General features: G+C 52.5%; 8 protein-coding genes across 8 annotated transcripts; 5 read left to right on the forward strand and 3 right to left on the reverse strand.

Annotated features, from left to right (window-relative positions):
• Window positions 1-528: 528 nt before the first annotated feature.
• Window positions 529-1,438, forward strand: ASPACDRAFT_75519 (uncharacterized protein). Its single transcript, XM_020204472.1, has 2 exons — window positions 529-845; window positions 924-1,438. The coding sequence occupies exons 1-2, from the start codon at window positions 563-565 to the stop codon at window positions 950-952; spliced, it is 312 nt and encodes a 103-aa protein (XP_020060350.1). The 5' UTR covers window positions 529-562; the 3' UTR covers window positions 953-1,438.
• ASPACDRAFT_39626 (uncharacterized protein) lies at window positions 1,357-4,634 on the reverse strand (the record flags this gene model as incomplete). The annotated part of the gene is made up of 9 exons (XM_020200623.1): window positions 1,357-2,189; window positions 2,255-2,567; window positions 2,615-2,913; window positions 3,033-3,102; window positions 3,168-3,182; window positions 3,237-3,250; window positions 3,607-3,921; window positions 3,970-4,334; window positions 4,396-4,634. The coding sequence occupies 9 exons, from the start codon at window positions 4,632-4,634 to the stop codon at window positions 1,357-1,359; spliced, it is 2,463 nt and encodes an 820-aa protein (XP_020060351.1).
• A 392-nt stretch (window positions 4,635-5,026) lies between these two features.
• Window positions 5,027-6,586, forward strand: ASPACDRAFT_49984 (cytochrome P450; the record flags this gene model as incomplete). The annotated part of the gene is made up of 1 exon (XM_020202308.1): window positions 5,027-6,586. The coding sequence occupies one exon, from the start codon at window positions 5,027-5,029 to the stop codon at window positions 6,584-6,586; it is 1,560 nt and encodes a 519-aa protein (XP_020060352.1).
• Window positions 6,587-6,816: 230 nt separating this feature from the next.
• ASPACDRAFT_39628 (uncharacterized protein) lies at window positions 6,817-8,943 on the reverse strand (the record flags this gene model as incomplete). Its single annotated transcript, XM_020200624.1, has 7 exons — window positions 6,817-6,956; window positions 7,134-7,343; window positions 7,460-7,597; window positions 7,671-8,258; window positions 8,335-8,412; window positions 8,471-8,581; window positions 8,649-8,943. 7 exons carry the CDS (start codon window positions 8,941-8,943, stop codon window positions 6,817-6,819), a joined length of 1,560 nt encoding a protein of 519 aa, XP_020060353.1.
• A 368-nt stretch (window positions 8,944-9,311) lies between these two features.
• ASPACDRAFT_1852931 (aminotransferase-like domain-containing protein) lies at window positions 9,312-11,202 on the forward strand (the record flags this gene model as incomplete). The annotated part of the gene is made up of 6 exons (XM_020197281.1): window positions 9,312-9,454; window positions 9,526-9,660; window positions 9,736-10,152; window positions 10,221-10,870; window positions 10,962-11,081; window positions 11,137-11,202. Exons 1-6 carry the CDS (start codon window positions 9,343-9,345, stop codon window positions 11,200-11,202), a joined length of 1,500 nt encoding a protein of 499 aa, XP_020060354.1. The 5' UTR covers window positions 9,312-9,342.
• Window positions 11,203-12,174: 972 nt separating this feature from the next.
• On the reverse strand, window positions 12,175-12,817 carry ASPACDRAFT_57358 (hydrophobin family protein; the record flags this gene model as incomplete). The annotated part of the gene is made up of 3 exons (XM_020203234.1): window positions 12,175-12,231; window positions 12,298-12,386; window positions 12,481-12,817. 3 exons carry the CDS (start codon window positions 12,815-12,817, stop codon window positions 12,175-12,177), a joined length of 483 nt encoding a protein of 160 aa, XP_020060355.1.
• A 1,787-nt stretch (window positions 12,818-14,604) lies between these two features.
• On the forward strand, window positions 14,605-15,706 carry ASPACDRAFT_75522 (palmitoyltransferase YKT6). The gene is made up of 4 exons (XM_020204473.1): window positions 14,605-14,637; window positions 14,701-14,866; window positions 14,947-15,227; window positions 15,294-15,706. The coding sequence occupies exons 1-4, from the start codon at window positions 14,617-14,619 to the stop codon at window positions 15,411-15,413; spliced, it is 588 nt and encodes a 195-aa protein (XP_020060356.1). The 5' UTR covers window positions 14,605-14,616; the 3' UTR covers window positions 15,414-15,706.
• Window positions 15,707-16,885: 1,179 nt separating this feature from the next.
• ASPACDRAFT_39632 (uncharacterized protein) lies at window positions 16,886-17,908 on the forward strand (the record flags this gene model as incomplete). Its single annotated transcript, XM_020200625.1, has 2 exons — window positions 16,886-17,025; window positions 17,080-17,908. The coding sequence occupies 2 exons, from the start codon at window positions 16,886-16,888 to the stop codon at window positions 17,906-17,908; spliced, it is 969 nt and encodes a 322-aa protein (XP_020060357.1).
• Between the last annotated feature and the right edge of the window lie 4,894 nt (window positions 17,909-22,802).

The following is a 22,802-nucleotide window of genomic DNA, read 5'->3' on the forward strand; positions in this document are numbered from 1 at the left end:
TAACAGTGGGCCCCCTTCACGCGTCCGAATCAGTAGTGGTCGATTTTTTTTCTCTCTCTCTTTGTCCTTGGATTGCTTGGATTGCTTGCTAAGTGGTGCTATTATCTTCGCTCCGATTCTCCGATTAAATATTGTACTCTTCTCTCTCTCTCTCGTCGGACTTCTTCTCCTCCCTCTATCTCTCTTCCCCTCACTCACTCGCTCACACCACTTATCACCATCGAATCAATCTGTGTCTCACACCGAACAAACAAACCATTCAATCGAGCATGCGATTATAAATTCGCACACTCCCGCCTTTTCCCCCTCCCCTCCCAAAAATAAATCAACGACACTAGACTAGTCCCAATTCTAGTCAGTCTCCATCGAGGGTACTCGGACCACCAACCTCCCCGATCGCAATCAAGCCCACGCATCGAAACGGCCGTGCCCAGTACTCTATATATCTCAACACTACTGCAGGAAATCTCCAGCACAGAAACCCAGATTGCATCACTTTTAACCTCCCTAAAACCACACACACACACACACCTATATATCACACCTCACAAAATCCTCCAAAATGGGCACCCTCAGTACATCCGCCATCATCGTCATCGTCATCGTCGCCTGCCTCGCCCTCGTCTCGCTGGGCGCCGCCCTCTTCAAGACCTACGGCGGGCCCGAGAAGGAGCGGCCCTACAACTTCTCCCGCGAGCAGGAATCCTACATGCGCACCGTGCGCTTAAAGAATCTGGGCTTCTTCCAGCGCGAGTCCATGATGGGGTACCCCGGGGCTGGTGGCGGTGGTGGTGGGAGTGGGAAGGGCCCGGCGGCGCCGGTCGTCCAGGATGTCGAGTCGGGATGTATGTTTCCTCCCAGAACTTCCTTTTAGTCATTTCTGAAGAAGAAAGTGGAGGCTAATCTTTCCTTGAAATTTGCAGATTCGGAGAATGATTCGTCGCATTACTAGTTTCCGTCTTTGTTGGCACGACTATTCCGGAGGGCTCCGGATCTCGCTTCGATGAGGACGATACGATACCATTTTGCGAAACCCTCAAAAAAAGCTATTTGTGAAGAGCGTGGATATTATATGAATTGACGATTATGGGGGTCTTTTCTTTGATTTTCTCAAACCATTCGGGGTTTTATACTACCACTTCTGCTGGGTCTGATTTTCCAGCGGTGCTGAGGGGCTGGCGTTTTGAACTTGTCTATATGCTTTCTAGATTATACCTATCTGCCGTTCTTGTCAATCCGACTATTGTCTTATAGCTATTGGGTGTGATTCCATGTTCATTGAGTTTGACGAAGACTGGCAGGTTCAATCTCATACCTTGTCACGTCCAATCATGGGAAAGTGCTCATGCTGTGACTTCACAAGCTCAGGAAAGAATCTCTCTTCCCCCACACCCCCAAAATCACCCCCTCCATTCCCTCTCCAGGAAAATAATAACTCTCCGCCTTGATACCCCGCACCACAGCAAGTAACGCGTCTTTCTCCGCTTGGGACGCCTCCCGAAACGCCTCCGCCCCTAGCACCACCGCCAGACTCGCTGTCAACGCTGCCGTTGGACTCTGCCGGTTGGCTACCGCCACCCCGCAGATTTCCCGCACTGTGGTACGGATCTCTTCGTCCAGCACGGCAAGGGCCCGACGGTGCGACATGCGGGGGCGGAGCCGGTCAACGTGGGGGTCGTGCGTGGCAAGTAACAGGTCGATGAGCCCGAGGGATTGCATGGCCACAATGTGGGTGTCGTTGAGGAACCATTGCTGTGGGAAGAAGAGTCTTTCGGAGGGTGAGGCAGAAGTAGTGTAGATGGAGGTGAAGCTCGAGGGTGCGCTAGCCGCCCAACTTTGGCGGAGGTTGAGAAGGTGTTCATAGAGGGTGGATCTCTGGCCCGGAGATTGTTCAGGAAAATGGACTGGCGGGAAACAGTATTGAATGACATGCGCCCCGATAATGAGCAGCCGGTTCGTCCAGACATGGTCTGGAGAGGTTCGGGTGGGGAGGTAGTGAGCCACAGTGGAGAGGGGTATACGGAAGGATCGACGCTGGGAGATAGCCATGTGGAATTCCTGCCGGAAGCCGACCCAGAAGGCCGAGGAGCGGAGGCCATGACACGTCTGGATCGCGGAAGAGGCTTGCGCTTCGAGAAAGACTTGGAGGCCGCGGATGGCGGTGTCAGAGGGGGGATCGGTGAAGGGACCTGATGAATCAGCTGAGTTGCTCTCTCAAGGGGCTAGGAATGGAAGAGATCGAGAGAAGCCATACTGTCAAGTTCTTCATAGAACCGAAGAATCACAACCGCGGCAAGCAAGTTCTCGTCCATGATCGCGTTGGGTTCCTGGCTGGCGGCACGTAGGCCGGCGATAGACCGACTGTGGTAGGCGAGCATGGACTCCTCGCCAATAGCAAGGCCTTCTTTCAACCCATATTGTTGTGTTATTGCGAGTTGACGTTGTTGAGGGAGAGTGCTGAAGTGTCGGGCGGATGCGGAGAGGATCGCGTCCAGGAGAGGAGCGCAGATGCGCGCTCTTTGTGGAACAACGACGGCAAAGTGCCTTTCCGGGTCACACAGGTCGAACTGATGGTGTGAGCAGTAGCAGCACAACCTTATCGCAGACAACGTACCCATAACCCGAGACTCTCGACAAAATAACGGATAAGACAAGCCTCCTCTAGGCTCAATTGTGCCTGCGTGGCCTGGTTTTGTGATTGTGGTGACGGTAGATCAGCGGAGAGGGGGGTAGTGATTGCAGATAATCTCGGTTCATCCCATATTCGTTCTGAGCTGCGAATGCCACCATGTTCGATCTGGCGGGTTGGATGAGAGGGAAACGCATCAGTCTGCTCCGCGCCAATAGTCGTCTCTGCTGCGTAGAGGGCCGCCAATTCCGGAGTCTCATCGACGTACTCAAATGCACGGGTGCCTGTTAAGAAGTTAGCTGCGATTGTAACCAAGAAAAGAGCCATACTGATAGTTAGTGTATTTGGCGCATCAGAAACATCCTGCGCATATTCTGCGCTGGTTGTATTCAGAAACTGCAACTGTGGGCTGGAACGAATGCATTCTCTTCCAGCATTTTGACATCGTTCGCATTTGGGGCGAGAGTCATCACCTATGAGGCAGATGAAGTGAGCTTAGCATCGAAGGCTACGGGATAATTCTGAGGAAAATGCCTACATCGCAGGTGGTGTCCTGGGTTCAATGTGTAAGCGAGCAGCTCACAAGAGACAAAAGTTGAGCACTTACTTCGGCAATATTCACTAGAGCCAATCAGTAGTAATCATAAAAAGAAGATACCCAGGGGTGCTTACCAAGGTTGACGCCTTGATGGCATGCAAGGCAGAGAATCGGTGAAGGTGGGAAGGAGTAGTTGGTGGAGGGGAAGAGAAGGATCTCACAAATTTGGAGGGGTTCGGCGACGATTGCCTTTTCGGCTACTCCATCTACGGGCAACCCCGCCCTTCCATGGTTCAACTAATCAACTGCGTACGGTGCCTTTAATGATTCTTCAACCGAATATACCTCAAACTTTATAGTCCATCATTGGGATCCCAGATCTTGAACCATCGCTTATCCATCCCCGCATCTCCTTCCTCATAGAAACGCAAGTCCGTACTCAATCGAATGCGCCCCTGCGCATCCTCGTTGCGCCCACTAGCATGGATAGTATACGGATGGTGGAACACCACGTCGCCCGCCTCATAACTAGTGGCCAGCCACTTTTGAGACTTGGAGGCCGGATGATCTGACACGAACTCGTCGGGCGACTTGGCCAGCATTCCACCAGCCATCATGTTGACGTTATAGGCGGAAAGGCGCTGCTCGGTCGTGAACCCAGCCGCGCGAGTGGTAAAGTCCTCCTCAATCTCATTTCCCAGTGCTACAGATTTCTCCAGGTAGCACAACCCTCCACCATTGATTGAGATATCGCCTGGATGGGTTAGCATAACGCGTCATTTTGGGAACATCATTGAATCACCAATTGGGACCCACGCAGTGAGGCAGTAGCCATCGCCTCCGCGCAGAAAAAGCTTATCATAGTGAATTCCAGTGCCCATTCCAAAAGGAACATTATGGCGAAGCATTGTTCGGTCGAGCAGCACATGCTGTTTCCAGCCCATCAATAGCCGGATGAATTGCGTCAGAGCGGGATGCTCGACAAAGGCACGGTACTTGGAGTCGGAGTGAGCGTCAATAAGAATTTTAGCCTCGACAGGATCAGCTGGCAAGCCTTGACCACCAATACCCTTGTGTAGATCGGGGTGAGACGCGCTGTTGAAGATACCATCCCGCGGGGATGACCCCGGTTGCAGAAGAGATGTGTTGGCATAGGCTTTGAAGTAGCTTGACCACAGTCAGTAACAGAGATAAACCCCGGAGATTCACATGCAGGCAGCGCACTTACTTCTCCCTAGCGTCTAGAACATCCTCACAGGGTAAAAGTCCTTTCACAAAGAGGTATCCATCCTCTTCAAATCGACGGCGCAGTTCGTCCAATGGAAGCCAAGGTGCAGAGGGTCGCAGCAAACCAAGATTGCCAACGTCAATGCGACCACCGTTCTGCGCCAAACCTTGTGGCAGCTCTATCGCTGCATGGGAGTGAGGGTCAAAAGATTTTGAGCTAGGACGTTCAGTATAAGCCATTTCAATTCGTTATCGAGGTTTCTGGTGTTGCGGAGACCTCCAGTTGCGCTGCTCCCGGGCTATGCCACCACTTATGAATGATAGATTGTGGACTTATTTCGGACAGAGCCTTATCAAATTTTCTCCTCTCGTGCAGCCCCATGCGGTGTCAGCTGCTTTTGCATGGATCAACCAGCATGGGAAAAGACAATCATGCAGTGGATAGCATGTTCGCCGACATTTACCATTCTGATCTTCTGGGATACTCTCGCCGGTGCTAACCGCTTTTGTCTTCGCTTGGGCATAATCCGGGGTAAGTATACAGCTGCATCAACATATATCACTCAAGTGCTGCTCGCGATCACCACAGAACGTTCCCATAGTCTAATTCAGCCAGCCTCGTCTTCACAATCATGTATGCCTTAATCCTCCTCATCCTCTGTCATCTCTTATTCTTCTACTATGGCATCCTTCCCGTTGTCAACTACTTCCGAGACCCCAAGGGCCTCCGCAAGTACCCAAAACTCTCTTTCTGGTCGGGAATCTCAAGTCTTCCTCTAGTGATCGAGTCTCACAGAGGCACGCGATACAAGCGAATTTTTGAAGCACATAAGAACCACCCAGTGCTCCGCACCGGCCCCAACATGCTATCCTACGCAGACCCCAACGCCATTAAAGACATCTACGGCCACAGCACCAAATGCACCAAGGACCTGTTCTACTCCATCACAAGCGGCTCTCATTTTCACCTCGCCGACGTCGTCAACAAGAGCGAGCACGCCCGCAAACGCAAGGTTCTGTCCAGCGCCTACGCGCTCAAGAACCTCGAATCCTGGGAGTACAAGGTCGCCGACATGACGCGGCGCATCATCACAGCTTTCGATGCCCGATGCACTGATCCCCTCCCCAGCGGCTACCGCCCAAAGGAAGAGGACTTGACGGTCGACTACCGTCTGTGGACGAACCTATTCACCATTGCGGCCATCGCAAACATCGGCCTTAGCGAAGACATCCGCTTCCTGGATCAAGGCAACGACCAGATCACATCCGAATCCATGGACGGGACCATCAAACGCGTGAGTTTCCGAGAATGCCACTTCGCGAACGGGTCGGCCACCTCGACGCTGATCTGGTGCTACGAGTGGTACCACACCCTCATCAAAGCCAGCAAGCTGCTGTCCGCCACGTTCCGCCGGAAGTGGCAGCTCAGCCGGGACTGGGACGGGATCGTCTACAGCCGCGCGCACAACCGGTGGAAGCGGCACCAGAACGGGGAGCAGCTGGACGATTTCTTTGCCGCGATGATGGCGGACAAGAACGGCGTGCCACATAACCTGGAATGGGGCGAGGTGGTCGCCGAGGTGAGTATCATGATCAACGCCGGGTCCGACACCACGGCCATCGCGCTAAGCAACGTCATGGTCCTGCTTCTGCGCCACCCGCACTGCCTCCAGAAGCTGCGCGAGGAGGTCGATGAAGTCCTGGATGAGGAAGAGGTCGTCGCGCCGTACGACAAGGTCAAGCATCTCCCGTACCTGCGCGCCTGTCTGGATGAGTCGATGCGGCTGTACCCGCCGGTCTCGTTTGCGCTGCCGCGCCGCACGCCCCCGGAGGGGACCACGATCCTGGGGGAGTTTGTGCCCGGGAACACGTCGGTCGGGATTTCGGCGTATGTCGTGCATCGCAACGAGGCCGTCTTCCCCGAGCCGGACGCATTCAAGCCGGGCCGCTGGTTGGGCGAGAAGGGCAAGGACCTGCAGCCGTACTTTGTGGCCTTCAGCACCGGCGCCCGGGGGTGTATCGGTCGCAACATCAGCTACCTGGAGCAGACCGTGTTAATCGCTTCGCTGGTGCACCGCTACGAGTTCGCCTTGCCTCATCCAACCTGGGAGCCCACGCGGCATGAGACCACGAATACGGGGCTGGGCCCTATACCCATGAAGATTTGGCGACGGGGGGAGGGTCAGCACTAATAGCGGCACGAGTCGCTAAAGTAGAATTAGATCTAGATGCGGCGGTAAGAATCCCGCATGCGACATTTACCCTAGTACTTATTGAACACACGAAGCCATTGAACCGCTGTTCACGCTTACTTCTTCGTAGCGATACTTTAAACCCCCTCCCCGCGAGTGAGGATGATTCACAGCCTCCTTTAATCGATGATTGTTCAATGGCATTGACTCGCACAAAACTCACGGCCCTCTTAAACACTATACTGAAAATGCACATTCTCCCAATCCGTCATATCCTCCTCCGCATTCAACCGGCCCAGATGCAACGACTGTTCCTTCGTCAACCCCATCTCCGCGATTACCCTATCCCGTCGAGTATTCTGCCAGATATCTACCAGATTCTTGAAGTCAGTCTCATGACACACACAAGAGCATGTCCTTCTCTCCTTCTCTCCGTCACCCCTATAATTCAACCCAATCGGGACAGCATCCGAATCCACACTTTTGAGAACCGCGAAAAAAAAATCAAGTAATAGTACAAAGAAAAGGAAAGGAAAAGAAGACTCACAGTACGACCTCCAAGCAACCATCAACACAATCTCGAGCGCATACATGACCGAACACACCACGATAGCCGGGATGTAGCGGGGCGCGTCCTTGTCACGAAAGACCTGGGCGCCGATACAGTTGCCGGCGCAATAGGCGATGAAGAGGACGGTGCCGGTGACGGATTTCTTGGTGCGGCCGGCGATGTTGGATGGGAGGAGGGTCCAGATCACTAGTGCCGACAATCTCAGAAGTTAGTGTTTGAGTCACACATATGGATCATGGTGCTGAAAACGAAGAATAGAAGGGGGAAATTTTCCGAGAAGGGGATTGGGGCTAGGAGCGTACAGGGCCCGGCAACATTGCCAATGATGGTCATGAAGTACATTCCCCAGCGGACCCAGAGTTGTCCGGCACCATGAGGTAACAGTGCCAGTGCGAGCATGCCGGTGAATGCTGGGATCACGGAGAAGATCATGATGTAGACTGAGGAGAGAAGGGATTTTAGTATCACTGAAACTTGAAAAGGAGTGACTTGCAAGGGGGGGGGCTGTCGTACAGCGAAGATTAGATCTCTTGAGGGTGATATAACCCGCCACCAGGAACCAGAGAATCGACAAGATCTGTTGGGGGATCTTGCCCTCGACGAGGGTTTCCAGGTTCGTGAAGCCAAAGGAGACATACACCAGGTTGCCGAAGGCGGTGGTTCCGCCGTTGGGAATCGAGTTCACCATGACGAGGACGAAGAAGAAGTACGTCTGAGGGTCCTGGAAAGTGATCCCCACCTGGCGCCAGTCGATGTCGCGTTTCTGCGCGTCGGACCCCGTTTGACTCGAGACGATGCGGGCCGCTGCCATCCGTTTTTCATTGTCCGTGAGCCAGCGCACCTCCCGAGGTGTGCCGAAGGTGAAATATACAAGGATAGAGAGGGCGATGGTGAGGCTCCCGAGGAAGATTGAGATTCCTTTCCATGGAGCAAGGCCTGTGGGGTGCGCTTCAGCCTCTCGGCCGATGCCGTAATTAATTAGGCTGGTCAGGACGTCCATGCCAGCATTGGCGCTACCCCAGACGACAGATCGCATCGCATGTTCTTCCTTGGTGTACCATGAGGCGGTGATGATGAGGAGGGCGGGGTATGTCGTGCACTCTGCACATTGTATATGGGTGGGTGGTTACCAAGGGCCGTTCAGTTGGCTTCAAGAATGAGAGCTCGTTCGGCATACCTGAGACACCCTCGAGGAATCGCAAAACTGCCAACCCGGCGAAGTTCTTGGCAAATGCAATGCAAAGCACGATGATACCTCGGCCATGTTAGTTTTTTTCTTCCATGTAGTGTAATGGCCTGCTGCTAGAGCTTACCCCAGCAGAACATGGAAATCGCCACGGTTATCCCGAGACCGCTGCGCTGAAGAATGTAGTTTCCAGGAGCTTCGCTGGCCAAAAAGGCAATATAGAAGATGGAAGTCAGCCCTAACGAGGAGTCCATCAGTCAGCGTAATTACCATAGCAATTTGAACTGTGGTGTACACCAACTAACATGAATACTGCTGGCCCACCAAGTGCGTATCTGTCCGCATGCCGAACGTAGCTTGTGTGGCAATTGAGGCTTTGTCGGCATACTGAGTGCCAGAAATCACCCACATGAGCGGCAGAATGATCCAGTCGATCTTCTTCCGAAGCTTGTTGTATTGTTCTTGTGTAAATTCATCCTCTGCAGCATGTACGATATCCGCTGCAACATCAGACACCTTGCCTTCGTGGATTGATGCCGTGGAAGATTCGTTGGGCTGAGCCTCGATCTTGGAGATGTCCGTTTTGGATGGGGAAGACATTTTTATTGCTGTCGGGGGATGTGAAAAGTTAACGAGGGAAGTGCTGGACGATGCAGCCCCGGATCTTCTGCCATTGATATCCCCGAGTTCTGAGACTATGCCTTCGATACCTCTGTACCTCCTGGAGGTCTTATCAGTATTGTCGGGAACATCACCAGTCGGATCTGAGGCCGACTCCGCATCTAATCTCGTGCTTATCAACCGGATCCCGGCCCGTGTCTTGTTCTTGCCATCAGTCAATTCCCTGTCTAAACTACAAAGTAGTCCAGACTCGTCGCTGTGGTTGGGTACGCAATTATTTTGCTCGACCAAGTCCCGAGACATCTGCCGTGTGTATCGTGCGGCCCAAGCCCCGTGCAGTCGATCATGTCACCATCCAAAGAACCGAAGAACTCCAGGATGATTGATATGAGTCATCATCTAAATCTGGCGTCCAGGTCGAGGCATCCGAGTCCCCTCAAAAAGATCATCCAATTTATGGCAGTGGATGATATGGTTAGTTTGGCCGGAGGTACAGTACCTAGCCACAGGCCCTGACTGACAGCTCGGGGTGTGATCTGATTTTCCCATGGGTTTTCATAGGATTGCCACATCCCTCACTCTTTCCACTCCACAATTCCACTATCACCGCTTCCAGTCCTTGCACAAGACATCAGATAAGCTTAGATCTGTCTGCTGGTGAAGGAGAAAGTTCGTTTGCTAGCTTCCTCCAGTATGGTAAGTTCACTCACTCATACTCTCTCCCTCTCTATTCCAGCATGGATCGCGGGTCTCATTAGTAATTTTGCCCAGGGAGTGGTGCAGGAAACGCGCAGCTACGGCAATGGTGCCGCGACTTCACCCAGCACGTCCATCATCCCCTTTGCGAGAGCTTTGATGTCCTTCTGCATCCGGGCAACACCAACGCTTGGAGTAAGGTGGTCAACCTTCTCTGCGAAAGAGGCGACTATATCCTTTGCGAGGAGTTCACATACCCTTCCGCTCAAGCATGTTGGATCCCGTTGGGCAATTACGCCGCACCAGTTGCGATGGACGCCCAAGGCATCCGCGATGACTCGTTGGAATCTACCCTGGCTAAATGGGAGCTGAATCACCCAGGTATCCTGAGTCCGCACGTTCTCTATCTCGTGAGCGTGGGCTCGAACCCTACTGGCGTGACAATGGGGGCTGAGCGGCGGCGTAAGATCTATGAGATCTGCGTTCGATATGGTCAGTAAGCCCTCATCCAAGCTCTACTTAGAGTCTACCAACAAAAACTCACCCCAACTCCATGACAGACATCATCATCGTCGAAGACGACCCTTATTTCTTCCTCCAATTCCCCGCATACGAACTCAACCCCCCACCCACCGACGATACAAGCACGGCAAACGAACACTTCCTCGCCAGTCTCGCCCCATCCTTCCTCCAATTCGACTACCAGGGCCGTGTCATCCGCCTCGAGTCATTCAGCAAGACCCTCGCTCCCGGCCTCCGCCTCGGATACTTCATCGCCCACCCCTTCTTCATCCAGCGCCTCCTCCTCGCCACGGAGGTCGAGACCCAAGACCCGTCCGGCCTCTCCCAAGCCGTCGCGCTCAACCTCCTCCAGACCTGGGGCGTGGACGGATACCTAACCTGGCTCCAGAACCTGCGACACGAATACCAAGCCCGTCGGGACTGGATGATCCGTGCCTTCCAGCACGAGTTCACCCTCGTCCCAGGCTCACAGCATCCCGACCTCAATGTAGCTGACTCCACCCTCGTGGCGCTCCTCAACACCGTCCCGATCTTCTCTTTCGTGCCCCCAACGGGCGGCATGTTCATCTGGGCGCAGTTCCACCTCCACGCAAACCCAACATTTCAGAAACTGCACCGCGAGAAATCTCTCGAGGATCCGGAGGAATGCTTCGCGGAGCATTTCTGGGAGATGCTGATTGAAGAACGGGTACGCTTCCACCTTGCGTCAGTTGACTTGGCTCGGGTCTTTCCTTTTTCCTATGGCTGAGAACTGATACTGATCCTGAGTCCGAAATTAGGTCCTGTTGACCCCAGGCTCATATTACCACCCCTGGCAAGGAGAAGAGAAGGTAACGACCAAGGCTCGAGGCGCGAAGCCGGCAGTGACGAACTTTCGATTTTCTTTCTCTATGACGACGGTAAGTGGATATACTGCACTCTTCTGCTGTGAAGTTTGCTAATCTGTGGTGGCAGAGAGAGGAGATGGAGTGTGGCATTGCTCGTCTTGCAAAGGTGGTTCGAGCTTCTTGGGAGCTTTGACCGGAGGTATAACTTATCGTGTATCCCATGACGCCGTGCTTTGGGGAAAGCCCACATTGCTTTCTTGCGCCCTCGTTGGCGCGATGTGGTTTGAGGCATGGTGAACTGCATACGCAGTATAACCCTCGTAAAAGAAAAGAACATGCCCCCCTTTGGAAGGGTAATCGCATGGGCATTGGGCCAGTTTCGGAGCACTTTGGTGATGAGCTATCCTGCACAGTATAGAAAAGAACCCTTAAGATATACCACTATGGCACGACATTCTCTAGGGTATTTCGGGCATGGTGGTCGAGAAGAAGCAGTTGAAGTCGCTGACGAGCTTTTTGTAAGCGTCGCCATCTGCCATATCAAGTATGGGTGGGGCCTTTACAGTAGTACACTGCGTGGATATAGCTTTTCTGATCTGGCTCAATGATCAAGCTCTGGGCAATATGATACTATCCCAGTAGTGACCTCCAATGTTGCGAAACTTTTGTAGGATGGGTAGGTTGTTGCTGGCATGGGAAAGTTTGTGCATGATACATTCCAAGCTCTAGTGTTCTTGTTATGCTATACTCAGGTCAGTGAAGATTCGGTGGCTAATGTCTTCCGAAAGATCCGAGTTTGTCAGGCGGGCTTGTCGGATGGGTGTCAAGTGTGCCACTAGCGAGTATCGGCTAAGCCATTAATACAATTTTCGAACAGAGAGCTACGCTGATCATCCAATCAAGGAGACGAGTACAGTTGCACAATTGAACCCCATGGTCCCCTCCATTGTTGTTAGTTATGCTTCGGCGTGAAAGTCATTGTGGGTAGAAAAGTGGGTGGTATTTATTAAGGAGTTATTATGTAGACTAGGAATCACTTTTTAAAAAAGGGCAGTCTAGTGAAACGAAGAAAGTCCGGAAATGGGTCTACTCTTGCCAAAAAGAACAGAAGAAGAATAAAAGAGCAATTTCGCCCATCCTTGCATCCAGCCATGCCGAGACTCGCTTAGATGATGGAACCGAGAGCAATGCAGGGAAGAGCGACGCCGATAAGGTCGTCGGACTGTTGGGTTGTATTAGTTTAGAAGCTCTTCTGGCATAGAATGGGAATTTTCGAGATGACACTCACAGCATCGGCACCGCTGTACTGGCAGCAGGCAATGTTTTGCTTGCACTGCTGGTTGAGGATATCCTGAGCGTCGATGGCGAAGATGGGGACTGAAGGGAGAAAGGTCAATGTTAGCATTACTCGTGTCTTGGGTTTCATTTCTGGCTGCAGCCGATGATAGGATCATGCTGACGGAAGACGTACTCTCGAGATCGAGCTTGGAGCACTGGTCGAAGAGACCAAGACCCTCAGAGCCAGAGCCAGTACCGGCAATGTTGCCGAGGAGACCGGCCAGAGCACCCTCGTCGATGGTGGTGGTGTCGCCGGCGTAGGTGGCCTTGTTGCAGCAGGAGAGCTGAGCCTGGTTACCGCACTTGGCAGAACCCTGCTCGATGGTCCAGTCATCGGGGACGGAGTAACGGGGCTTGTCGCCCTTGTCGCCCTCAGCAGCGCGGACTTCAAGGTTGCGGGCGGAAGGACCACCGACGGCAGCGGTGGCGGTGGCCAGAGTGGCAGCAGCGAGGATGGCGAAGAAACGCATGGTGATGGTTTGAGATGAAGAGGGTTGGGTTTTTGGAGGTTTGATAGATGGTTTGATTGGAGTGAGAGATGGAGAGATGATGATGATGGCGGATTCGAAAACGACGGAGCAACAGACGGTATATATGCCTTTTCAGAAGGTCTGTTTGTGATTGATGTTTACCTCTGCCCCTGCCCTTTCATTGTTTGGTATACAGGACGTTGATTTGGGCATTCCAGTTCTCCGTTGCATTCCTAGCAAGGGAAGCTTTCCGGTTGCGGCGCTGGGGCGTTGCAATGACGGGACGGCGTTGCACGGCACCCAAGATATCCGAGTTCATGATTGCGACCGAATGTGACGCTGTCCAGAGCCCTTTTCTTTCATCGATCCCTTTGGTCCCTGGTTCAGATGCTTAGTTTAGGTTCATGAAGGGGTAAGCGTGAGCAGATCTTGTCCCGGAAACAGTGGCATTGACTTTTCATTCTGGCTGGCATTCCACTCCTTATCGCGGATCTTCAATTGTTCCAACAAGGGAGAGAAGAGAACGAGTCATAGAAAACAACACCAAATATTCTAGACCCATTATACTGAGCAAGAACGTGCATGTTAGCGGAGAAAAAAACTTTGCATGCTGGGAGGAAAATCCCTCACATGGTTATCCACATAGACTCAATCTGTGTCTCGTTCTCTCCTTCCAATCCTGACCTTCGATTCCCCCTTCGTACGCGCAAGTCATTCGACTCTTTTTATGAGGATCTGCGGGTAATGCAGGACTAGCTCAATTCCTCCAGAATGAGTTTATGCATCTCGGTTGACCTGCATTTGCATACTAGCTGCTGGGAGAACTTGCCCCGGAAAGACTATGTTGTTAAGCTCAATGATGGGCGTGCAGGGCGGAGTGCGTGCGAATCGGAGAATATTCATTGCGACGTTATGCTCGATGGCTCAGTATCGACCTACTATGCCCTGACAATCTAATCTTTGTGAACGATGAAGGGGTCTGCACAAATGTGCGCTGTGACCACTCTAAGAAGTACTTTGTCATGATGGAGGCATAGTATGTAGTTGCACACTCGCACCAGTGGCTTCCGTAGCCAAGGCCGCACCAACGGCAAGTAAAATCGATGCTTGGTGATTTGGGCGCTCCGCGAGAGTTTGATCGGTCGCTTTGCTCGTCTGAACCTCAAGCGTCCAGATAATGGTCGGTACTCCCTTTTATGAATTCCGCAAATTACATCGTCCAATCATGCGTAGTCACTTGTAGTGCGTTTCTCTCGACGTATACTGGGCCGGATCCGCTAGAGAATCCGGCCAAGCCTCGTGTTCGTAAAGCAATAGAGTAGTCATTCATCTAACTTTGAAGGACTGCATCTTGTACCTGAATATATAGTTATTGCGTGATCAAAGTAAAGTATGGCGGCAACTGATCGCTGGGGTGAAGCATGCGACCGGCTTGTTGTGTCAACACATGGCAGTTGTGGTACGAAGTAAATATATATCGATCAAGCCACATGCATGTGGACCATTCTGGTGCTGGGATCATGGATTATGGATGTTTCCTTTCGTCTAGAAGAAAAGTGTACAGATGAAAGATAACTTATCGAGAACTCTGCATAATGAGTTTACTTCAACATGCCCAGTAGCTTCCCAGATATAATCCATAACGATAGATTGAGAAAGAGCCCCGTGATGACGATCACAAAGAAAGTTACGGATGCCCCAGGCGCCAAGGCGGTGAGAAGCGCAACCTCAACCGCCTCCCCGCAAGCCTTCGGCTGGCCATCGACGTCAGCCTCACAGAACCCCCCGTCGTCGTCAACATGAAGATCGTTTACATCGGAGTGAGTGCTCCTTATCTCTTCCTTCTCTTGTGACGACTGTCTCTAACGCCTACGCCGATCTAGATCCTCCAAAATGGCCAGGCCCCCGCGGTGGAGCTCTGCGCCGAGCGTGAGCTCAGCAGCTACTCGCGCTTTACCAGGGGTAGCATTAGCGAGTTCATGACTATGTTCAGCAAGACCGTTGCCGAACGCACGAAACAAGGCCAACGACAGGATATCCAAGAGCAAGGCAAGTCTTCCGCCCGCTATTTCGAGTTTTTTATCCATCTAGTCCTATTCGACCATCAGCCCCTGACCGCCAGATCGCAGACTTCACATTCCACGTATACGCGCGCACCCAGGGCATCGCCGGTGTCATCATCAGTGATAACGAGTACCCTTCCCTCGCCGCTCACCAGGTCCTTTCCAAGACTCTTGACGAATTCCTCACCCTTCACCCGAACGCTGGTTCCTCGCGGGAACCGATCTCCTTCCCCTCGCTGAAGACCTACATCCAAGCCTACCAGGACCCTCACCAGGTGGACAGCATCCTCAAGATCCAGAAGGAGCTGGATGAGACGAAGATCGTACTTCACAAGACCATCGAGAGTGTGAGTGGATGGTCCTGGGCTGCAGCAGGTGGCCAGTCAGGTGACAGGGCTGACTCTCTAAACTAGGTCCTCGAACGCGGCGAGAAGATCGATGATTTGGTATCCAAGTCGGAGGGTCTGAGTGCACAGTCGAAGATGTTCTACACCTCGGCGAAGAAGCAGAACTCCTGCTGTGTGATCATGTGAGGGCGCATGGGATGACGCCGACTCGAGTCGCCAGTACAACCCCGGCGGAAATACACCAGCGACCGACTATCATGACTTCGTTTTGAGAGCGTTCTTTGTTTGCTACAGGGCATTCGTTTGCAGTTCTGGACCAGTATTGCTTGATTCATGAATAGGGATGGGAACACCCGGGTGCTTCGAGTTACGGGAGAGAAAGGCGGGGGGGAGGGGGTTTAGAATAGGCATTCTTATTTGCTTTAAGACCCGAAGAGCAGCAGTCAATGCAGTGTGGGCTTTGATGATTTGACGCCGCCGTGCCGAGAAGGACAGCGTAGCGACTCAACTGGAACGTAGTTATCTCCGCGCCCTCCCCCTCTATTTTTGCTCGTCTCGCTGTTTTGGTCATGGCGGTGGATCGGGAAGAGGGGCATATCGACGGACCATCCTTATCTATTGAGGAAGGGCGATGCTGGCGGTGGTGATTGGTGGTAGGATCAAGCTCACAAGTATTAGACTTATTTATTGCAAATTAGTGGGTGATTATCAGGGCTACGAACCCACTGATCCCCCAGTCGGGCCCTACCCGTGGTTCCCGCCTAGGAGTTGGGAATGGCTACATTTCGGCCAATTCTTCTACCGTGGAGGTGATTTTGGGGAGTGGAAAGTGCTGGGCAGTAAGCTAGACTACTGTGTAAGTACGATTGCGACAATTTCAATCTATACATGCTAACTTTTCTGACTGCAGACTTCTTGCCAGTCAACCAGCGGTGAATAAGAGTCCGATTAAGCAGCCCTGAGGCCAGCCTCACGCCCCTCGTCTGGTCATAGCCCAATAGTGAACTCCACCCCCTGAGGACTGCCCCTCCCTCTTCCTCACCTACACTTCACCCAAGTCGTATTCTTCTTCTAGAACACGATCCACACCCACAACCAACAGCCTCAGTTTCCATTATGTAGCAGCATCGGCCTGGGGCTGCCTATCATTTTTTATGCCCGAGGCTACCCGGGTCCCGGCCCGGTTGGCTTCCATTGGTCACACCCGCCGAAGATGCCCTCGCTCCGAACGGATATTGTTCCTTGTAGGTGCCAGCCAGTGCCAGTGCTTAGGTATTGTGCACTGTGGGAATTATTGACGTTGCTCAAACTTGGGATACGCCCATTACCTTATTTTGCTCGGCTTTATTATTTTATTATCACGCTGGGTCCCCGCGGTGACCCTCTTCGCTTTGTCGCCTGCCTGCTACTTTCATTCCTTTCATATCCAGTTCAGCGTTACGTTCTAGCCATTTGTATGCATCCGTAGGTGAGTACTGCCCTATACTCTATATTGCCCGTGTGCATGTCTGACTGACTGAATACCAGATACCCTTACTACTACACCATTCTTTCCACGCCTCTCCTTTGTTCATAGGATAGCCTGAGAATATCTCCTCTGTTGGAACCTCCACCGTCACCTTTCTAGGGCCAGGGGTGCCCTTTTACTCAACGTCACCATGGATCATGATTTCGTTCTCCAGCAGACGCTCCCGTGGAGCTTACAGCGCAATCGGTTGGCAGAACTTCTGACGGCGGATTTCACGGTTGCTGCAGGCTCAGCAGCTTTGGTCACTCCGGCCGTGATGATTCTGGACAGGTACAGCTTACCTGGCTTCTCGAGAGCGAATGCACGTATTGACTCTCAAATTAGACTGGTAGTGGAAAAGTCCTCTCACAATCAACCTCTTTTGCCGGCATTTCGTCGACATCTGTGGCTCTCTATCACGCAACCTGCGACCTTCCTCACCTCGCGACCCAGTCTGCTCGTCTGGTCCCTCTACACCGCAACCTTTGCCGCGGCTAATGCCACCGAGACCGTCCTCAGCGAGGTCTATCCACACATCGACCACGCCCTTGCCACGACGTCGACCTTCCTAACCACGTTCGTGGTTAACTCCTCCGTTGGCATCTGGAAGGACGTCAAGTTCGCTCAACTTTTCGGCCACAACCACAACACCAGCACCGCGGGGACAACCACGCCCCCACCCCCGGCAGCGGCATCAACTCCGGCGGCAGCAGCAGCAGCTACCAAACCAACCGCTGCTGCAGCCGCCGCGGCATCCCAAAGCAAGATCCTCCGCTCTGTGACCCGCTCTATTCCCTTCGCTACCTACTCCGCCTTCCTCATCCGCGACGCCCTGACGATTTTCGGCTCCTTTAGCCTCCCGGCGATGGTCTCCGCCTCAATCCCAGACTCGATCACTTCGAGTGAGTACGCCAAGATCCTCCTTGCGCAACTGGCCATCCCAGCCTCGATCCAACTCATCAGTACCCCGATTCATCTGCTTGGTTTGGACCTCTACAACCGACGCATGGCGATCCCGGCCGCAGACCGAATGGCGCGAGTGAGTCGGGATTGGATCGGGGCGTCGCTGACGCGGATGTGTCGCATCATTCCCGCCTTCGGTATCGGTGGGTTTGCCAATACCGAGGGGCGGGCCTATCTCCATGAGCAACTGCGGCTGTCCGGTGAGGAGTGAAACAATCCTAACCACCTCGGATGGCTTTGTCTATCACAATCACTAAAGCATGCAAAATCCAATCTCTGATGACTCCTCAACTGGACACTCATCATAAGAACGCAGACTTGTGGCAACCACAAACAAACAATCGGGAGTCTGCGACCGAGTTCGGCGATGACTCGGTGAAGAGGAGGAAATGAGTCGTGTTTCCGGCGCGGGGCGGGGCGGGTGCGCGCGCGCGTTTGCCTTTCTTTCCTCAATCAGGCTAAGCGGCACGTGGTCAGGCGGAGGTCTGGCCCGGGAAACTCACACCGCCCGGCAAACCTCACTCCGCCCTACCAACCAAAACAGGTTGTCTGACGCGTGATGCTTCTGGCCCTAACCCTTTCAAACTACTGAAACGGGCAATCATCGAGGCGGTGCCACCGCTCACTCCCACTGCCAGCCACCGACCGGGCCGGTGCAGGGCCGGATGAATTGGGAACTTCAACAAAACTGCCACGCCCTGCTATTCCCCCCGGGATCACTCGACTGCCGGCATTGGGGATGGGAATCAATTGGCGGGGGAGGGGCTGACAAGAACCCTGCTCCGAGATCGGGTGAGTCTTTATCGCGTCCGGCTTCATCAGTTCTCGTCGTCATCTCAAAGGCACGACGATCAGCTACAAATAGAAAGGTGGACCTCTCCTGTGGCTGTGCCCCCCCCGGGTGGCAACAACATGTTGCTGTTTTTAGGCTGTGCTGGCATAGTCTACCAGAGTATACTCGCTCAAGATGACGATCGAATCGTTCGGGATAACCTACTGTTTGTCGTATAGTATTTCCTACTGTTCAAGAATCTATACTTTACTACAACTTCTCGTCACTGTAATATTTGCGGGTAGTGCTGCCTAGGTAGCTGTGATTTTTGCCCAAGTCTCTAAAGCGCATGATCCAGATAGCCACCAGATAGCCACAACCATCCACTGGCTGTAATGCCAGAATCTTGACTCTATGCCGGCAACGCAGCAGAAAATACCTCGGATGGTTGCCGATATCTTGCCGGTGTCAGTCACTCTTTCGATTTGATCCTCCTCCCGACTCTAAACGAACCACTACGGCAGATAAGCTGTTTAACCAGATACCTCCGGGTGACAGGTTTTATGCTCAATGCTGTCGAGCTTACAGATTTCATCCGGCTTCATTCGACATATAAGGCGGAAGACCCCTGTCGAGATGGTACTACAAGGTTTGCTGATGCGGACGGCTCGGATACTCTCCCCAATGAATCTCATTACGGCTTGAATGGAATTGAACAGAGCTTTTTAGATCGCTGCAGTTGCAGCCGAAGCCCAGACCTAATTCCTCTGTCATGCTTGCCTCGAGAAATGCAAGTCGTGCTGCGGTTAAGAACTTCTTCCCATGTATCATCGAATGCTTACTATTGCAAGCTCCCTCATGGTTGAGACCACATACTGGTAGTTCGCTGTACCTACGGTGGATGCAGCTTGCCTCTAGGCCAGGAGCTCGATTGATCGCGCCATAGCATTATAATCATCCTCTACTTGTCAGCGGTTGACAAAGCCCTACGCTCGCTAGCTCATAGATTTCATTGCCGTACCTATATCCCACGCCAGCCACGCCTCGAGAAGATAGTGTTAGTTCTCGTCTCTATCATGCACTCAGTAGAGAAATCCGGAGACTATTACACTTCCGAAGACAGCGTAGGAAGATTACCTTGGCATCAACTCACTCTGCACAGCTCTCGGGCATCGTAAATGTAGCACTTTGTTTCGTGTTGTCCTGTGCTCACATTCTATGGGTACTGGTCTCGCTGCACCGCTACACTACTATATCGCATCGCATCGGTCTGCCTGTCTCCAGGAGAACCTCCTTTCCAGGTCTGGAGAGAGCACACCAGATTAGAATTATTTTCTTTCTCTTTCTTTTTCCCATCTTTTTTTTTCCCCACTTCAACATGCAGTTCTTCCATGCCGTCCAGCCGCGATGTCAAAGGGGGTACAGGTCCGGATACTACGGAATATGATGGCGCGATATACCTCCCGGGTGTCGCCGAGCATACAGTGCATCACTGAGCATGTGCATTCTGATCCTTTTGCCTAGAATTGCACCGGAAACAAAAGTATCCGGCTCCAGCCATTCTCGTCCATGCGCTCGCGAAATTAGAGGAAATGCTTAATTGTGCAGCCTTCTCTAGGTTAGTTGCACCCCCTGATTGATTTTCTGGGGGCTTGAGCATTCCCACTGAAGACCTGCAAGAACCTTCCGGTGTTGGATGGCCCAATTGGTTGTTTGGTTCATCGTGTCTTCAGAGGGTATCAGAAGTGCAACCTCAATCCGGCCATCGTCATGTTTTTCTAAACCATGAAGAAATCCTACACGGGCTATAGTCCTTCGCCTCCGTGTGATTGACTCATATTGCGCAGCACTGGTTACCCCATCGCATGGCAACTTTCCACTTCGCTGATGGCGCTGGAGCAACCCGTCCCCTACTTGCGAGCGGACATGCCGTCGAGTTGTCCAAGAGGTGCACTGCGCTGACTGGCTCTCAAGAGATAGAGCCTCCTCGTCAGACACAATATCTCCAAATGGTTGTGAAATCAACTAATCCGCAAAAGTTCACAGTGCTGACATTCAAGTCCATCAACGCCCTCACACCGGCTATGAATAGCGTGCGCATCGAGGTTCCCCCCTTGAACACTACAATGTTCACAGATCCACCGACTCTGGCAAGTCTGATAACTCACAGGTCGCATAGGAGCAGAATTGTCGAATCGTGGGCTCACGTCTAGTGTCGTGCCAATGGCATACTGTGCACAGCATGGCGTTCAGAGCCCGGAGAACTCAAGGCAACTTGGAGCCTTGAATACTTGGGGAGCAGCTACCGGAACGCGGGCAGGGAAGGGTCCTTCCGGTTTGGGACGGAGTATTGTATCCGAGTCATGGGGCCCAACTCTCTTTTCTCGAGTCTCTGTTCACTTCCCTGAGGCTAGGGCTTCAACCTTCACATTCTCATTTGTGTCTCCTCCTGGTCCCACACCACCTCCGTTCATCTACTTCTTACGTCTACTCCACTCGACTCCGATCACGATCTGGTGGAAGAAGTGGGGGCATCCGGCCCGCTAGCCGTGTCCGAACTCCAAGATCACCTCACGAACGGGTCCCGCAGGACCACTATCAAGGGACCTTTTGACTGAATGGACTTAATTAGAGTCAGTATTATAGCTTCCGTCAAACCACAAAATTCCGGAGAGAAATATACAGATTGATAATCAGTCACAGAAGATGATACGTTAGAGATGCTCCACCCTCGATCTCTTACGTGGTGATGTTAAGCTTATCGGGCTACCTTTCGGGGATCGGTCGAATGAACTGGATCGCAGATTTCGCCCGAACCGAAATCTAATATAACCTTTGGTTGATTCGACTCTGACAGTGATAGTGAAGTATAGTCTCTGAAAACCGACCACAAAAAAATTCAGGGTCAGAGCCAAAGGTATGGAGAGAGAACCTGTGTCCTCGAAAAAGTCATTGTCATTACGTGAGGAGAAGTGCCTCTTCATGATAAATGCTGGATTGATTGGCTCCGTCGAGGCTGTTCGCGGAAAGTCTCGGCATTACGTAGCCAAATGTCGGTCTGATCCCATGTCTGACGCTATAATGTTCAGGATGAAGGGGATCCGCCTTCATGGGTATGCATGTGTTGGTGAGGCGACTAACGTGCAAGGAGCTGTGAGACTCGATTGCTTCAGAAGAAGATGAACAAAAAGTCGGTAGTGCCTAACTACCTACTTCGGAATCGTGCTTGGCTCCCTCTCAAAGAGATCCATTTCATACACTTCCATCATCTGAAGCGCAGCTCTGACTCCACACACAATGTCTGTAAGGAGCTTATGTCTGAGAATTGAAGGTGATTTTCTTGGCGCTCGTCGAGCGGTGAGCATATTCCGCATCTCTGTGCTTTTAACGTTGCTGGTGGTTTTAAGCGAAGAGGTTCCGTTGACTCAAATGGGAATGACCTACGGTACTTCGAAAGAATGGAAACTATGCTGTGTGCCAGGTCTTCTCATTGACTCTCGGTCCCGAAACACCACTTCTGTCACGAGTCCGGCCGTTATGAGATCATTCGTGGTACGAGGAATTCCTGGAAATCTATCATCCACCCGACACAAAAACCCAAAATATGCTTAGGCGGCATGCAGCACCAATGCACGAGGACGACAGACGCAGGTTTTGAAGCGGCCAGAGCCGGAGCAATTCGAAAAGAAGATGGAACAAATGATCAGGATGATGCGACTCTGGAAAGGACATGGAGAGTGGTGGGAAATGCCGAAGCCAGCCTGGGAGAGGGAAGTACGGAGTACCGTAAGTCAAATGGACTTTCGTCACTCCTCATCGGTAACAACTTGCAGCCCCTGAAGTCAAGGATTCTCGTATAGGTAAGATCTGGCGTCGACGTGTCCAATAAAGAAGTGGAAGCAATGCATCATCGATCAATGTTTCTGCAATCTTTGGGCCACGATAAGCCCTGCTGTATCGACCGCAGCTGATAGGCTCAGTAGGAAGCATGATAACCCCGGCACAACCTGCCGGAAATTGCCTAGCCGGCTGGGCAATGACCAAACGAGGTCGATCTGCAGCGCATGATTGGTTCAAGGGCCTAGATGAGTCCCGTGACCCTGGTCCCGCCTACGCGTCGAACTCCTGAAAGCGGGATAGTCTTGGACGTCACGGGCGGCGGAGTAGGACTTGCCTGATTGGGACGAATGGGCAGGGCCGGGCTTACAGACGGGGATGTACTGGGGGTTACTGGGGGTTATTCAGGGTCGGTACTCCGTCCACCGTGCTATGGTCCGGAATCTGAGCAAACGATGGCGTCGGTATAAGTCTTTCACTCTGCCCTCATCCATTC

Source organism: Aspergillus aculeatus, assembly GCF_001890905.1.
Source record: "Aspergillus aculeatus ATCC 16872 unplaced genomic scaffold ASPACscaffold_2, whole genome shotgun sequence".
Taxonomy (NCBI): Eukaryota; Fungi; Ascomycota; class Eurotiomycetes; order Eurotiales; family Aspergillaceae; genus Aspergillus; species Aspergillus aculeatus.

What these genes read in the sequence shown, in the direction of transcription:
- ASPACDRAFT_75519 (XM_020204472.1), top strand. Translation starts at nt 563, where the DNA reads ATGGGCACCCTCAGTACATCCGCCATCATCGTCATCGTCATCGTCGCC. An exon ending in CCAGGATGTCGAGTCGGGAT is followed by an intron (nt 846 to 923) that starts GTATGTTTCCTC and finishes TGAAATTTGCAG; the next exon opens with ATTCGGAGAATGATTCGTCG.
- ASPACDRAFT_75522 (XM_020204473.1), top strand. Translation starts at nt 14,617, where the DNA reads ATGAAGATCGTTTACATCGGA. An exon ending in TGAAGATCGTTTACATCGGA is followed by an intron (nt 14,638 to 14,700) that starts GTGAGTGCTCCT and finishes ACGCCGATCTAG; the next exon opens with ATCCTCCAAAATGGCCAGGC. An exon ending in TTCACAAGACCATCGAGAGT is followed by an intron (nt 15,228 to 15,293) that starts GTGAGTGGATGG and finishes TCTCTAAACTAG; the next exon opens with GTCCTCGAACGCGGCGAGAA.